The sequence below is a fragment of the Rhipicephalus microplus genome, unplaced genomic scaffold (assembly GCF_043290135.1).
Source record: "Rhipicephalus microplus isolate Deutch F79 unplaced genomic scaffold, USDA_Rmic scaffold_65, whole genome shotgun sequence".
NCBI classification, from domain to species: domain Eukaryota; kingdom Metazoa; phylum Arthropoda; class Arachnida; order Ixodida; family Ixodidae; genus Rhipicephalus; species Rhipicephalus microplus.
Window position 1 is genome coordinate 641,833 of NW_027464638.1, and position 16,368 is coordinate 658,200.

At 43.4% G+C, this 16,368-nt stretch overlaps 1 protein-coding gene across 2 annotated transcripts in view; it reads right to left on the reverse strand.

Annotated features, from left to right (window-relative positions):
* Window positions 1-13,422, reverse strand: part of LOC119162144 (nose resistant to fluoxetine protein 6-like) — a 35,319-nt gene extending 21,897 nt beyond the window's left edge. Inside the window, exon 1 of one of the 2 annotated variants that reach the window (XM_037414614.2) lies at window positions 13,031-13,422. In XM_037414614.2, coding sequence (XP_037270511.2) covers window positions 13,031-13,340 — 310 coding nt within the window. In that variant the 5' untranslated portion in view covers window positions 13,341-13,422. Of the gene's footprint in view, window positions 1-10,909; window positions 10,993-13,030 lie in introns of those variants that run through there. The other variant, XM_075885053.1, reaches the window with a different exon arrangement.
* Between the last annotated feature and the right edge of the window lie 2,946 nt (window positions 13,423-16,368).

The window sequence follows — 16,368 nt, forward strand, 5'->3', positions numbered from 1 at the left end:
CTCCTTCTGACCTCCGAGCACAGGGATCTTCTCACTTATCTTCTCTGAGTAAGCCGGTGCTTACAAAACACTCATCAGCAACTGATATTTTGTTAATGCGCAGGACTCGCAGGGCTTTAGTCCATGTGAAATGAAGTTACATGAGAAGTGAACGTTCGCAGCATCCCAGTCTACATTGTATTGCCCCAGCCGAATACAATGTAGTCTGGACGCGCGAAAGGTATCACAGGCGTGCCGAGACTAGAGTGCCTTTGACACACGCGATCAAGTGATCTAGCCTAAACCAAGCGAAAGCGCAGAAACAGAAGCACGACACTAAATACGCGCAACGCTGTTGTGCAACTTGGAATGCAATCGAACAGCGCCTAAATACTGCAATGCACCCCATGTACATTGTGGCTCAAGCAAAGCTGCCATATCAAGCATTGTTAAAAGTATTCATTGTGTGCGTCCAATTAGAGCTTGTAGAGCTGAGGTGAGGAGCGATCAGACTTGAGCAGCGTGAAGGTTTCCTCTCGTAAATGGTCACCAGGACAGCAGAGAATATAATGGTGAATTGGTGTATTTTAATAAGTGTGCATGAATTACCTGAACAGTGTCATCACTTTTTTAGGTCGTGCGAACAATCTCTCCCTTCCTATTCCTGTTTTAGCTCTCTCCCTCTATTTTTCTCCCTATTGCTCTCGTTTTTCGCTTTTCAGATAAACACTGAGAACGCGTCACGCCAGAGAAGTCGAAACTTCTGTAATTATAAATTCATATTGATTATGCCCTTAAAGTCTTTACGTACGCCAATGCCTGCAAGAATATCCCGGGACTATATGCTCGCAAACGGAAATTCAGCCCAAGTTAGTTGGCCAATCAGCTAGCTCACCCACCATGGTGGTCCAGTGTGGCGAAAGCACTCGGCTGCTGACCCGCAGGTCGCGGGATCAAATCCCGGCCGTGGCACCTGCATTTTCGGTAGAGGCTAAAATGCTTGAGGCCCGTGTGCTTGGATTTAGGTGCACGTTAAAGAACCCCAGGTGGTCAAAATTTCCGGAGCACTTCACTATGGCGTCTCTCACAATCACATGGTGGTTTGGGGACGTTAAACTGCACATATCAATCAATTATCACTATTGTCACTGAAGGCACGTTGATAGGAAAGTATATGTACCAGCGCACTGGAACATTTTCTTTCTTTCTCTTTCACTTTACGGGATAGATGATGTATGAGGCCTATGCTATTTGTAAGGGTGCAATAGAAATATCACTAAGGAGTATTATCTTTCACTACTGGATAAAGACACTCACCGTGATAATTTGCTTTTATTTCCCTTTTAGCCTTAACCCAGGGCTTTAATTCACTACGTCGTTCGTATCTTTTAGGGGGAACGGCTGAAGTGAAAGCGTTAAAGTGGGCGAATGAACAATGAAAGCTCACGCTACTGCTAAACCCTTGCTTGTCAAGAACTGAATAGCTATCGTATAGTTTCTTCCTAACAGCAGTAACGATGGTACAGGTAGAAAACTGCACTCTGCAAAAAAACATTGCTGCGTACCTCAGCAAAGGTACCACTTTCAACTGGTACCACTTTCAATAAGCGCACGAAGGCGCACTCAGACTTTGGCAATGTCGGACAACTGATTCGCGTTTGTGGTCTCAGTCCCGGACACTGAATCCCGATCTAATTAGAGTGGCTACAAGGTTTGCCGAAGTCTACCTGAAAAACAGCAACTGCAATGATGGTGTAGTAATTATGGTGTTCGATTGCTAACCTTAAGCTCACGGTATCGGAGCTTGGCGGTAGCTGCGGCATTCTCAATGTTGGCGAGAATGATTGAGGCCCCTGTGCTTAAATTTAGGTGCGATTTAACAAACCCAAAGGGATCAGAAGTACTGGAGCCCTCCTCTACAACGCCCCTCGTGATCCTATTGTAGTTTGGGACAGAAAGCTTTAACACACTTAATATTACTCCGAGAATATCTCCTCATGACAACGAGAATTCCATCCTTCCTTTTGAGCATAATACCTGAAAAACAACTACAACGGCTTCCAGAGTCCCCACGCAAAAAAAAAAAAAAAAAAACTACAACGGCTTTTTTCTTTTCTTTAATTGCTCTCTTAGGGACCATTCCGTCACGCCAGCCACCACTGGTGAGGACTACGCGCTTAGGCGCTCTAAGAAAACTACAGTGAAGCAACTTTTTTTTTGCGTCATTCGGTCGTGTCCGTAAGTCTTTTGTAGAATGTAAGGAGGGCTGTTATGACGTCCGCTCCTCTCTCCCTTCGTGCGCATCCTTTCAGGTGGTTGCGCCATTTGTCATGACGTCGCGCATCCGCCCGTGGGCTCAGTTCGAGTATATGGGGTGAATCGGTATAGGGGCAATCCCGTGTCGGTACCAACATAGCCAAACAATGACGCAACCGAATTAATTCCGAAGTTGAGGTCAAAAAACAGGCTTCTGGAAGGCCCACAACACTCACTAGGATGAGGGAATTTCCGCTTCGCTGTTTAGTAAGCTCGCCGCGTCAAGCTGCCGGAGAGCATTCATACGTACAATACGTATTTCATGATATCCCTTCGTCTCAACTTAATCATCAGCTCGCACTTCTCCGGCTTAGTACTGTATCTGTGCTGATGTGTTCGCCTTTGCGCGTTTGCTTAATATTTCGACATTAATTACACGGACGCTGGTGGTTTATATTTTGGAAGCACTCAACTTCGGCGTCCCTCATAATCATATTGTAGTTTTGGGAAGTCGAACCGCAATATTTTTAATTACGTGGACACACAAGGTATTATTTCGAAGTTCCATGTGCATTTCTTCTCTGGATTTTCTGGTACACGCACGTTTGCGTCCTGCAGTTGCTGTGACATCACGTTTTTTTTTTTTTTTCGCTGTTGCTGTTCACTTGGAGAAAGTGTAACGCCCTGCTACTGCAAGCGGGCAACCTGTTCCTCCAACGTTTGTCCACTGACCTATTTGCTTACAACAAATGCACACATAAAGGCGTGTTTTTGTGCCATTACGCCATCCAATTCGGTATGTCCCGAACCCTCCGTTGACGTGACGCGGCACGCAAGATTTTCCCTTTCGCACACTTACGCAGTTGCACGCGTGGCCTTAATATAAGAACTCTTTCACTAATTTTCGAATCGACGAACGGGAGAGGTAGTCCACTTCAAGGGCGTAGCCAAAACATTTGTTTCATGAGAGAGAGGGGGGGGGGCGGTTCTATCAACTTTATCAACTTTCTATATGTTTGTGTATGTGTTTGAAGTTGTAAAAGACTATGTCTACTTAGGGCAGGTAATAACCGCGAAGCCGAACCACGAGATTGAAGTAACTAGAAGAATAAGAATGGGGTGGTGCACATTTGGCAAGCACTCCCAAATTATGACAGGTAGATTGCCACTATCCCTCAAGAGTAAGGTATATAACAGCTGTATCTTGCCGGTACTTAGATACGGAGCAGAAACCTGGAAACTTACAAAGAGGGTTCAGCTTAAATTTAGGACGACGCAGCGAGCGATGGAAAGAAAAATGGTAGGTGTAACCTTAAGAGACAAGAAGAGAGCAGAGTGGATTAGGGAACAAATGGGGGTTAAGGATATCATAGCTGAAATCAAGAAGAAGAAATGGACATGGGCCGGGCATTTAGCACGTGGACAGGATAACCGCTGGTCGTTAAGGGTAACTAACTGGATTCCCAGAGAAGGCAAGCGGGTTAGGGGGAGACAAAAGGTTAGGTGGGCAGATGAGATTAAGAAGTTTGTGGGTATAAATTGGCAGCAGCAAGCACAGGACCGGGTTAACTGGCGGAACATGGGAGAGGCCTTTGTCCTGCAGTGGACGTAGTCAGGCTTATGATGATGATGATGTGTTTGGGTGGGGGGGGGGGGGGCATAGTTGAATTTTCTTAAACCCCCAGAACTGGCTACGCCAGAGATGTGCATCTGTAGCTTACAACTGTAACTGGCCTTCCCAGCCACAATTACATTTCAGAATCGATGATTGATCACGATGCACGAAACGGGAGTGGGTGCGGACGAAATGGTGAGCTTCAAAACGCTAAACGTCCGTGCACGTGCTGGTACGCATGCCACGAGTTGAAAATGATATCGGCTTGCTGGACTGATCTGCCATTACACAGGTACAATTGTGGTGGTGGTCAACCAAGTACTTACGTGTAATTATTATGATTAGAAACCGGAACTTTAGACAGGAAAATAGAATGCTTTAGGGGTCTATACCAAGCCCTAAAAACTGCCATTTAGGCACAAATGGGCGTTAAAAACTATCGTTTAGGCCTATATAGGCGCAATTCATAATTACTTCATTAGCGTGCTCAGGACAAATATTCAGCTTCTAACAAACACAGCAGGCAAACTCTGTGCTTTAGGAATGCTAAATTTTATTTTCGATGAAAAGGAATAGCAAGAAGCACAATTCATTTGAACAGATGTAAGTGAAAGCTGAAGTAATTTGACATTGTGGAAAAGGCTATGAAAACAGTGACAAACAAGCATCATCTCAGGGTTTTCGGCCTTGAATTGTGCTTGGTTTCAGTCAGTGTTTCTTTTATTCGAAAAAGAATGCTCAACGTTCTTGCTTTATCACACACTTGCTTTAGCACACACAATCTGGGATTTTTTCTAAGGCAGATTGAAGCTTTGAGGCAACCCTGTCAGCGATGGGTCCATTGGAGACGAGGCAAATCTTTTATGCACGTCCGAAAAAAAAATGGGTATCCTTAAGCTTCCTCTTTAAGCGTTGAACGCGATAGCTATGCTGTTCTTGATGCATACTTCCATTACTTAGTGCATACCTTTATTGCATGATGTTACTCGACAGGTTTAAAAAATATTAGATTTCTGTACAGTATAATCGATAAACTTGAAAGTGGCTTGTGTCAGTGAAGCTTTCACATATGGCTGCATTCTGTGTAATATGTGCACACGAGTTCTGTGCAAGCGAGTTCACAGATGTAGATATAAAAATAACAAAGTCAATCTGTGTACCCGAGGAATCACCACAAAATGCATGCTTTCGCGCAGATTCAGGGGTTATTTAAATAAACTGGCAGTTGCGTAACCAATTTTGGAAGCTATTGTTGACCTTTCCGATTTCTCACATAGACCGTTTCTCGATCGACGAACGAGTGCTGTGATTCAGCGGTCCGTTGCCTTAGAAGGTCATTTTACGGCTTCTGTTTATTCCACACTGCTCGGCAGACTTCCGACAGCAGCCGTTATGAAAAACATAAATGCCAACAAAGCTTATGTATAGGCTGTAGTTGGCAGCGCTAGGCTAGCTTAGTTTCGGCTGATTAGCGTACGTTGTAGATTCACTGTACTGTAGCCTCCCAAACGCAACTGCGAGCTGCACTACTCTTGAACCTAGTGACGGGGATCTACAAGGAGCAGTGTATACACTAGCGTTAGCCTCTCCTCACTTCGCTACAGCCACGCTCACGCAACCATGCTGCACTACTCTCGAACCAAGCGACAGAAATCTTTTTCACCTATAGCACCTGCTAGCGCTGTAGGTGCTAGCCTCACTTTTCCTCGCTGGGGTACAAGACCCGCCCACGTAAAAGCGTGTTTAAAGTGCGATGCTATCGAAACGTTCGCAAACGTCACATGCGTCGGAACGCATTGGCCGAGTTTATATATACGTTGGCTGTGGTAGTGCGTGAATTTATGATCTATTCTCGCCGATATAACACAGTGTATGCGCGCGTCGACCCTACGTCGAACCACAATCGCACCTTACCAGTAGCCAAAAGCATCAACAAAAAAAACTAGCGCGTTATGCACGTGTTGTCGTTAATATGGCCAGCATAAGTGCTTCATGTTTTCCTTTATATGAAGAGCTCATTTATGCAAAACGTTTCTCGATGAACGTGAAAAGGCTTTTTTAGGCACTGAGAAGCTCATATAGACATGAACCTTAAAATAGGCTCTGATAGGCACAATAAATATTTGATTAAAATGTTTCCCATCCCGTAGTTTGTGTTTATATGCAAAAGAGGCTTGAAACGGACTCCAGGATAAAATAGGCATTTTGCTTAAAGTTCCGGTCTTTAACTATGATGATCCGTATTGGTAGATTTTTATTTATTTATTTACAAGTACCTACAGGCCTCGCAGAGGCATTGTGTAAGGGGGGTCAATACAAAGTAATAATAATTTGGTTAACAGTCAGTAAGAACAATTTAGTACGTCAACAACGGCAAAAAATATGCCCAAGTACGAAAGAAGTCGTATGTATTCCGCATGAATAGGTAAGTTTAAAAGATGTAAAAGAAATGCGATAGCGTGTTGGACAGATCAAAATGAAGCGTAGTGAAACAGACTACGCAGTTTATTGTGCTGGCTTGGATTAATGAACAAAACTTTAAACAACAGCTTCACTGTGATGATGATAATAAATAAGGGGGGATACATGAATCCAGGGAGTAAGTAGACCAGCTAAGCATTATTAGTGAAATGGTTGAGAAGATGCTCGCGAAATTAATTGTGATTACGCTGGAGGGCAATGCCGTTTAGAAGATCGTTCCACAGTCGTATGGCACGCGGGAGTGACGAGTAGTTAACAGCATAAATGGTGCCATAGAGGCGGGTGTAGCTGAGGCCTTTGTGCAACCTGTGTGATAAGTGAGAGGAAAGTTGTAAATGCGCTAGCGGTGATTGAGTGACGTAGGCATGTTTATAGAAAAGAGACAAAAGTGCCATGTCACGACGAGTTGCTAATGGATGGAGTGAAAGTTCGAGCATTAGCTGGGTTACACTGGACAAGTTGTTATAATTCCGCGTGATAAAACGACAAGCCCTGTTCTGAACAGCTTCCAACTTCTGTATTAAATATTTTTGGTGAGGTGAACAAATAGATGATGCGTACTCTAACTGGGGCCGGACAAATGTTTGGTAAGCCTGTTTACGTACGTGAGGAGTAGCGGATTTTAGGTTGCTACGAAGATACCCCAATGATCTTAAAGCATTAGCAGAAATGGTATGGTCGACCCAGGAAAGATTTTGTGTGAGGTGAACGCCTAGATACTTATACCCTGTGGTTCTAGCCAATCTGTTGTTACTGATGTTGTAAGGAAAGAGCGAACAAGCTGGTTTACGGGTAAATGAGATAATTTTTCATTTTGAAATGTTAAGAGTCATTAGCCATTTTTTACACCAGTTGTTAATGCTATCCAGGTCACTGTGGAGGAATTGGTGATCATCCACACTTTTTATAGAGCGATAAACAATGCAGTCGTCAGCAAATATACGTATACTAGATGATATATTATTTGGCAGGTCATTAATGTAAATTAAGAATAGTAAAGGACCAAGGACGCTACCTTGCGGTAACCCTGATGTGACAACGGAAGGAGGACAGAAGTAATTATTAACAACGGTGAACTGCTGCTGGTGGTTAGAAAGAAAATTTCGTACCCATGACAAGGTTAACGAATTTAATATTTATTGTTTATATATTTATTTATTTATGAATCTATGTATATGATTTCCTTTTGTGTCGTATCGGAGCCATTCCATCAGTCATCACCGTTGAGTTATATATATATAATACAGGCGGGTCATTCAGGCAAAAAAGTTGTATGCTGTTGTCACCTACCTCCCATTTTGCATTTGCAGTACCTTTTTTTTTTTCAAAATTAGCAGTTTGTTCTCACTAGCTTTCAATCCGTACATTATTAATTATTCCTCGGTTTCGCCACATACTTTTCAATCTCCATTTTTGCTGTTTATGTTGAAATAACACTGAACATGAAAGCAATGCAACGGTAACAAGTAATATCGCCACGTTCCTTCCTCAAGTGCTCTTATCACCCCGTTACGCTGTATACGCGATTCTCAGTGCAAACCGCACGCATGCAGCGTTCGAGGAGCTTCAGGACTGCAGTAGATTTTTTTGTTAGGATTAGGCCCACTTCGTGAGCATTTCAGATTATTCTGGAATCCACGTCGCCACCTAGCGATAACGCTAGAACATTCGACGACAAGTGTATAAATGCCGACACGTTTCACCGCTTGTCAGTTGACCGACGGCCGACGCTGCGTTTGCTGCTATCAGTGCAAATGTGCTACTGTAACCCGACTTTCCGTTTACCGGGCACAGATTCACCCAAATAAACCGTTCGATCTGACCATCCTCTCTCACAAAGTAGCACACGTCAAGATATTTCGCGAAAATTGGAAGTGCATGGATACATAAATGCGGGATAATGCTTTTGCTGTCTTAAGTTCATTTGCAATGCACGTTTCTTGGTGGCAACGTATTTTTGTTTTGTTTTCGTTCGTTAGCATCTTTCCAAATTTCAGTCCCTTCGCAAACGACCTGGACTGCAGTGCGTGTAATTGCTTATTAATGAATTTGGGCAAAAGCGTACCTCCTTCAAATCACTACTGGATTAGCGCGAAAAAACGACGCAATATGTTAGAATATACGACGACGTAGCGCAGTGTGATTTTGTGTCGTGCGCCGTTTCTTTTCGCCCAACCACAAACCGCGCATTACCAGTCTGTTTTGTTGACCTTTAAATGGGATGCGTAATTGCATGTGTCTCAACTACTATCCTCAAAGACATCGTTAAAGAGCTAATGTTCTGTGTTTATGGGCACTTTGCGGCCATCATTAGAATGTCTGTTGACATTCATCTAAAGATATAGCACAACAAGTCAGCCATTTGGAAGTAAGGAAATCACTTAGGCGCGAGTGCGGTAATATCAGGCAGAGAAAAGCATTTTCTGATTAAAGAAAACAGCTACTCCCTCTACTGTATATGTAACAAAATAGGACAGTTTTTTTTTTTTTGCCCTGTTTGGAAAGTATACCGTGAATGGCGTCACCACGCGCAGAGCCATGTCTCACTGCCAGGCGGGGCATCGCGGCTTCCGGCCTTCTCTTCACTGGCTTGTCTTAATAGGCAGGACGCTTAAGCAATTAACAATGTCGACTTGCCCATACACGCATACAAAAAAAACAAGTCATGATTTCGTGCTCTTAACGGGCGAGTAGCAGTGAAGGGCCGTTCATTTCATTTATTTGTTTATTCTTTCGCATTTCATGTTTTGCCCTTGCGCCGTTAAACAGCATAATTCATCATCAAATGTTTCCAGTTTTCTTAACTGCCGATTAGCAGCGCGCTCTTTGAGAGGTAGCGCAGACACGAAAGTCGTGGCTTAGATTCCGGCTGTCGCGTTTCAATGGAAATGGGATGTTAAGAGCGTTAAAAAACACCAGATGGTCTAAAGTGTTGGAGCCCTTCACTGTACGACTCACCTCGTAATCATATCGTGAGTTTCACACGCAAAACCACAGATATTATTATGAGAGGCAGCGCAATAATGGCCATCGTGTTACGTGTAAAGCTTAGGTCGAAGCATAACAGTGATAAATTAAACGTATTAAAACATTCACCTATTGAGCCCCTGGTGGCTAACTTACGAAGCTACACCCTTCGTTTGCAATTTCGTAGCCGAAATGTTCGTAGAGTGCTACTGTTGTGGTGATAAATTTATAAGAATTGTGCAGCATCATGGGACAACCAGGAGGAGATATCAACTTGGACTAAACGACCAGGAAAGAAAGAGGCACAGCCGTTTCATGCTAGCGCTCCCCAGGCCTGCAGATATGGGCATATGCAGAGTAACTAGAATATAGTGGTATTGAAAGCGGCAATGGCGACTGGCTGCAGAGCGCTCATTTCTTTGCTGTTTCACAATGATTGCCGCACCGCAAATCATTTCCCAACCCGCTATTACTGGATTCGCGAAAGCCTTCGTCTGGTATTACGTGCTCCTGAGTTTCTTGCAACATAAATGTGGGCGTTAATACTCCAAGCCACAGATACGTGCAATAACTGCCTGAGGCGAACGTAGGTAAGCGAGCTCACTCATGCATCGGTTCACTCGGACTCTTCAGGCTCTAATAAAAACCAGAGTCTGAGTCTGAGTGAGTCTCGGTGAGTGACATTTTGATCAGCCGGAGTTCGAGTGAGCCCTAAGCACAAAATATATTTCATGAGTGAACTCCACAATTTTCGTTCACCTATATGGGGGCGGATGCGACGCCCCATAATATTAAATGATCCATCAGAGTTCATTTTTAATAACTTGATGTGTTCAATTAAATGTCTTGTCATTTTCTAATCTCCAATGAAAAAAAAAGTTGTTGAACCGGTACAAGACTTAACAGAAGCACACTGGACGACTCTCACGACTACCCTCATTGTTTCTAGATTTTTTTCTAAGCTTTAGCAAGATGATTAGAATAATTTCTAGCTTGTTTCTAGGTCGTTGAAACAAGCTTTACCGAGGTAATATCAGGTTGTTTCTACGTTGATTCTCAGCGCAGAGAGACTAGAGTCAAACTAGAGACAGTCACAGACACAAGACGGATGTACAAACTCCAGAGAAAGAAACTTGCGCTGCAGCCGAGCGTTAGCACCACTCATCATAGGAAGGCTAATGACGACGTGCACGTCGTTGTTAGCCTTCCATCGCTTTGGTCTCTTCTCGCCACCGCCGTTGCCTTTCCCGTTCTCTCGTCCGCTATGGCCTTCTTTTTTTTTTCATTGGTGAATAGTGGTGTTACACCAATTTAAGTGGTCCATACCTGATAGGCCGCGCAAATCATGGCGTCCTTACACAGCTTCACGATGTGAAGACTTCACGTCGCAATTAACAGGGCGATTTCCACAAAAAATATAATCTACAAACCATCAGCATGAGCTACGAAATGTGGAAAACTGACCAGTTGTGCTTATTGTGGTGGTTATTAACAGCGCTATTACACTACGCAGTATCAACACACAAACACATTAGTGCATCGAAAGCCTGGACGGGAATTAAACACCAGCTTAGAAAGCAATAAAGTTCTGTTCGATAGTATAGTTCATACCTTAGTCCAAATGCGTACAGCCAGCCTTTCAGAGGCCGTCGGCAACAAGAAAGCAGCTGCCAACAGCAGTCGTGACCTCTCAGGCATGCCTCAGACATCGCGTTCCACCGCTTCACCTTTCCGTTGCACCGGCCAGCCCTGCTGTCGCCTATCGGTGTCATTAAGTTCTAGGGCAAGCTGATTCCATATCATAGAATTCTCTCATTACGTCAACAGCCGCAAATGGCACTTTGTGAATGAACTTTGACGCTTACTGTTTTTTTTTCGCATATTCTAAATTAGCACAAGTGCTGCCACTGCCCACGCACGTGTGGACGACTATACAGCACTCGTTTTTATAACACGGGCATTGTAAGCTTCCTGACCTCGCCACTGCCGGGCTAAACTATCGAGCGCGAGCGCAGTCTAGCCCAGCCGTTACCTTACGAACGTCTATAGCCTTACGAGTACGCTTATCTCGTCGCATTTTTTTTTTTCTTACGCTTGCGCTTATTGCGTATGGGGTTCGGCTTCGTGAGGTGCATTCATTATAGGCGTGGTTTTCGAAGTTGCGATGCTACAGCCCTTCATCTGCCTGACTTGAGAGAATCTATGGACTCGTTTGTTTTCCATTACCACTTCAATGACGACGCTCTTCTATAAAAATGAACGGCACGACATAACACGAACCACAACGGTAATGCCTCCACTATATTCAGTTTAATTAATTTTGTGACAAACACCCTTAAACAAAACATCACACTAAGTGGACATGTTTTTATGGGTAATCGTGTGTATTTTTTCACATGACTCAAAAATATTTCTGCAGTTCCAGCACCTATGTTAAATATATTTTTGTGTACCTTCTACTATCAAATCTCTGCATGGTTGTTACTGTTAAAATGAATGAATGAACCAATATATGAATAAACATTTATTCCTTCATTCAATCAATAATTCATTTGAACTGTTGGAATATTCTATGGCTGTAGTAGTAGAAGCTACACAAATATTTCTATAGCGAGATTCACACGTGCAAATTGGGGTGTAATTGCAAATTGTAGCCTCTTAAGTCTGTGAGCGAGAATCTTAGCGATATATAATATACTGTTGACAACGTCCGCCAATAAATTGAATTCAACGCAGTTTGTACGTATGGAGAACACTTGATGTAACACACGGCACAAATCTGCAACTTCATTGAAATTACACTCAGCGGGCTGTTTGCGTCCTATATTTAGTGCCGCATGAAAGAAAGCTTCCAACGCTCACAATGACCAGTATATAATCTTACTTCACAGCTGTAGTCTAAATAACTTTGCGATCTGTACTATCTCCTCTTGCACATGGTTCAGTGTGCTGAATATTGCTAGTATCTATAGAACACTGATTAGACTGTAACTTTTTGTTACTCATTTTAAATGAACAAATTTGTACCACTTTGTTACCACCTATATAGTAATTTTAAAAATTTTAAGACCACAACATTAGTTTTTATACCACTATTACTTATTAACTTATGTATAAAAAAAGTGAATTCAGCTCGTTTTTTTGTTTTTCTTTCCTTGTTTTATTTTTCTCCTCGTGCTGTTAAAATCAAGCTGTATAAATGTGGCCCATAGGCTGACAGAAACTGACTTTCTTTTTAGTAATGTTCATTCAAATACGTTCTTAACGGTTACAGGGTTTTGAGCCTGTACATCAGCACCATTAGTAGCGGTCACCACTGCTGATAGGTTGTAACAGTTACTAATGCTGCCGTTAGTAAAACAATAGAATATATACAGTACCATACGTAACAAGCAGTAACCGAATATTGGTAACTATGACACCCCCCCCCCCCCTATTTTTTAAGTGGTAAGGGGCAATTGTTAACGTGATAACCACACTGTGGCAAGCCACCGGGGGATATGAACAACCTGTAGCAAAAAAAAAAAAAAACAAAGCAGACTCTAATTCAGCCTCTTCTGCAGTCTACTTTTTCCACCCAAGATGGAAACATGTTCCATCCAAGATGAAAACCAATCGCAACGGTACCACATCTGATCATTCAGAAAATATATCCCAATACGCTACAGGTTATTTGGCCCAGAGAAGAGGGGTATGCCGTAGTTTGACTTGCTTTTTTTTTTCATTTCTTACTTTTCATGGCCCAGGCATCCTTGTTCTTTAATCCGAGCAGAAGCTTCACAACACTCGACGAACAGGGAATGCTCAGGTCGGGGCTTCCAATCAGGTCCGACACGCTAGGAAGAAACTTGGAAGCCAGCACGTTGGTCACTTCGGTGAAATCAGCCTTGAGCTTCTCTGTGGGCGATGCTGTGGTCGTCGTCGTCGTCGTCGTCGTCGTCGATGTTGTCTCTACACCAGCCACCGCGCTGGCAGTTCCGGTGAAAGAGTACAGTACGGCGCATAACAATAATAATACTCCCGCCGTTTCGTGCGTATTCATGGCGTGCACTGGGACGGACACTACTCCACCGTGTTCGCGATATTTCTTTCACTTTAAAGCAGGTTGAGCAGAAACATCGGATAATATAGGACCGTTCCTCTCTCGCTCTCCTGCCAACCCGCTTTTTTTCTTTCTTTCGCTTCTCCCCGTCTTTCGTTCTCTCGTTTCCGTTGGTGGTAGAGGAGGTCTCCGAGAATTCGCTACTCGTTTAGAAGTCTAATGCGAACGAGCAACGTTCAAGCAATAAATGAATACTCTCGAAATTGCGCGCTCTCTATGACGTCACTCACAACGTTTCTCTTGTTTCTTTTGTTTTTTAAACTGGTCTGCGTGGGGCGCTTCCCCGAGAGGACCTTGGTTCGCCGGAGGCATTCGCGCCAACCAACAGCGAAACCCTTCCAGTTGAGCATGTCGGGCCGGCCAAGTTATTTACTTCAGCCGTAACGACGATGCTCTCCGCTACCCTCTCCCATCATCATTCGCTGGTCCATACTTTCTCTCTCCCACCACCTGGTTTCGTAGTATTTCGGCGGAAGGCTGCCTACGTGATCATGCGTGCATGAAGGGGTGGAATCTAGTCGCTTGGGAGGGCACTAAGTGAACGCAGTTTGTGCGCTCGCTGGAGGCGATGAGGAATAGCCCATTTGCAACGTAGCGTGCCTCCGAAGTGACTGTCTTTTGTTGTTTCTTTCGCCTTCATAGCGACGCACCGGTCATTGCACCCCCGGAACATTCGCGTTCTAATGGTTCAGCCCACAGAAACATCGTTCTTTGTTTTGTTCTCTTGCTATTGTCTTGAGCGAGGTCTAAACTGTCCATTATTTTGTCTACTTCTCTTGTTTGCTTCTTTACTAAGCTCTATGAAGGTCATGGTCGTTCACGCATAGTGCGTGTGGGTATGGGTTGAAATGAACTAATGTTGGTTTGTTTATTGACGACCCTATGTTACTCCCTCGATTGTCTATGTGTAGCATTTTACAATGTTTTCAGAGAACTTCAACAACCTGTCAGTCACTTTAATCCGATATTCTTACCTTTTTATATATTTATTATTTCTTTTATACGGTGTCGTATAACAACATGGCACCATATAGGATAATATTTCCGGTTGTTTCACCATCGAGCGTTTCGGGAAACACTTTCACAACTTCTTGAAGCTACGGGGCCCGAGTGAAAAAAAAACAAGTTTTTCCGTATATATAATTGTTGGGTTTTTACGTCCCAAAGCCACGATATGATTATAAGAGACGCCGTAGTGGAGGGCTCCGGAAATTCCGGCCATCTGTATTCTTTACCGTGCACCTAAGCACACATGCCTCAGGCGTTTCGTCTCTGTCAAAATACAGCCGCCATGGCCAGAATTTAAAAAACAAGTTTATTCATATGTAAGATGTAAGGTGCGATAGATGTCCACACATGTCAAGATGACACAAACTAGTGGTCAGTTACCTAAGCTTCGCTAATTTTGTAATCACTTGGTACTTTAAGGCACAATCGGCACATACGAAATGTAGCCGGTGATCTCACAAGGCGCATATACTTGGAATGATATCTGAAGATAACATGGACTTAGAAATATGCAACATCGAAACAGGGGCACAGATGCACTGCTTTTCTAATTACATTTGTGACAAAATGTGATTTTCTGCGCTGCAGCACACAGGTAAGTGGAACGCCTGCGCATTTGACCACGAACTTGAAGAATTAATATCTTGAAACTGTTGGCGCCTTCAAAGGGACCACGCCGTAATAATTCAAGGGTTACAATTTAAAATGTGTGCAGTATTGTACTGAATTTTGTTAAAATAGGTATTCAATACTAGTTAAAAGACCATTTTAGAACAGGGTACGCAATGGTAGCGTTCGTTGCGTACGTACGTTGTTCAGGCCACTCAACGTAGGTACGCAAGAGCATATGTGAACGAATGAGCATCGGTGTCAAACGCTAACGGAAAGCTTAGCGTACCAAGTTTGAAACCTGTCTAGTAATCTACTGGAAAGCCTCACTATACCATATATGAATGTACGGCGCCCCTGATAGCTTATACTATGAGGAGTCTTTTTTTTTTTTTTGACAGAGAGACTGTTTACGAAGCTGTTCCTATCCGACAAACCAAAAAAAAAAAAAAACCTTGGTCTTGAATGTCTCAAAAGAATAGGGAAGCGCCACTACCGAGTAAAAATGAAATCAAATTTTTCACGAGAATTTTTATATGACCACTCAATTCTTGGCCAGTCCCTCACAGTGGGTGTCAGCCACAGAAGTAGGTAAACGAGAAAAAGAGGAACTCCGTGGATCATGTAAAAAACTATCGTCAGAGAGAGAGAGAGAGAGAATGGGACGAAAGGATAGAAAGAGTGGGAAAGAGAAGAAAGAAATAGAAGGAAACAGGAATAAAAACATTGAAGAAAATGAAGAAATAGAAAAGGAAAGTGAAAATATATTGAAGCAAAGAAGGCCGCTCAGCTTTGCACTTCCTTCGGGCTTGCTACTGCTAGTGCAAAGCTGCTATTTTTTTTTTTTGACAAAAAAGTGTTATCTGGACCGCATTGGCGTTATTTTATTAATGGTTATTCTGCTCCTCCGTTGCGGTGCCAAGTTCTAGACGTAAAAACAAAAAATAGGCATCTCATTCGGCATCGGTCCGTTGAATCGCCTGCGAGAGTTTACAGTCATGTCGGAGAAAACAGCCATCAGCTTCCTCGCATTCCTCTCGTCAGCCCACGTGAAGCGCCTCATAGAACTGGAATTCCCAGCTATAGACACGTGCACACTTCGCGATTTCAACAGTTTTAAGATAGACATTCACAGTGTTTTATGAAATACCACACGAAAGCCCCGTACGCTTATTTGGTGCGGTTGTGAACCTCACTGCGATGATGCCTATAAAGCAGAAATATGCACGATGAAGACAGTTCGGAACCGTCTAAAGACTGCACATGCGCTTCACAGCACCGGCTTCCCTGCACCGACTGGTGTAGGGTGCGTGATCGCAATGATCACCTCAAATGCCCAGTGTCGTGCGTG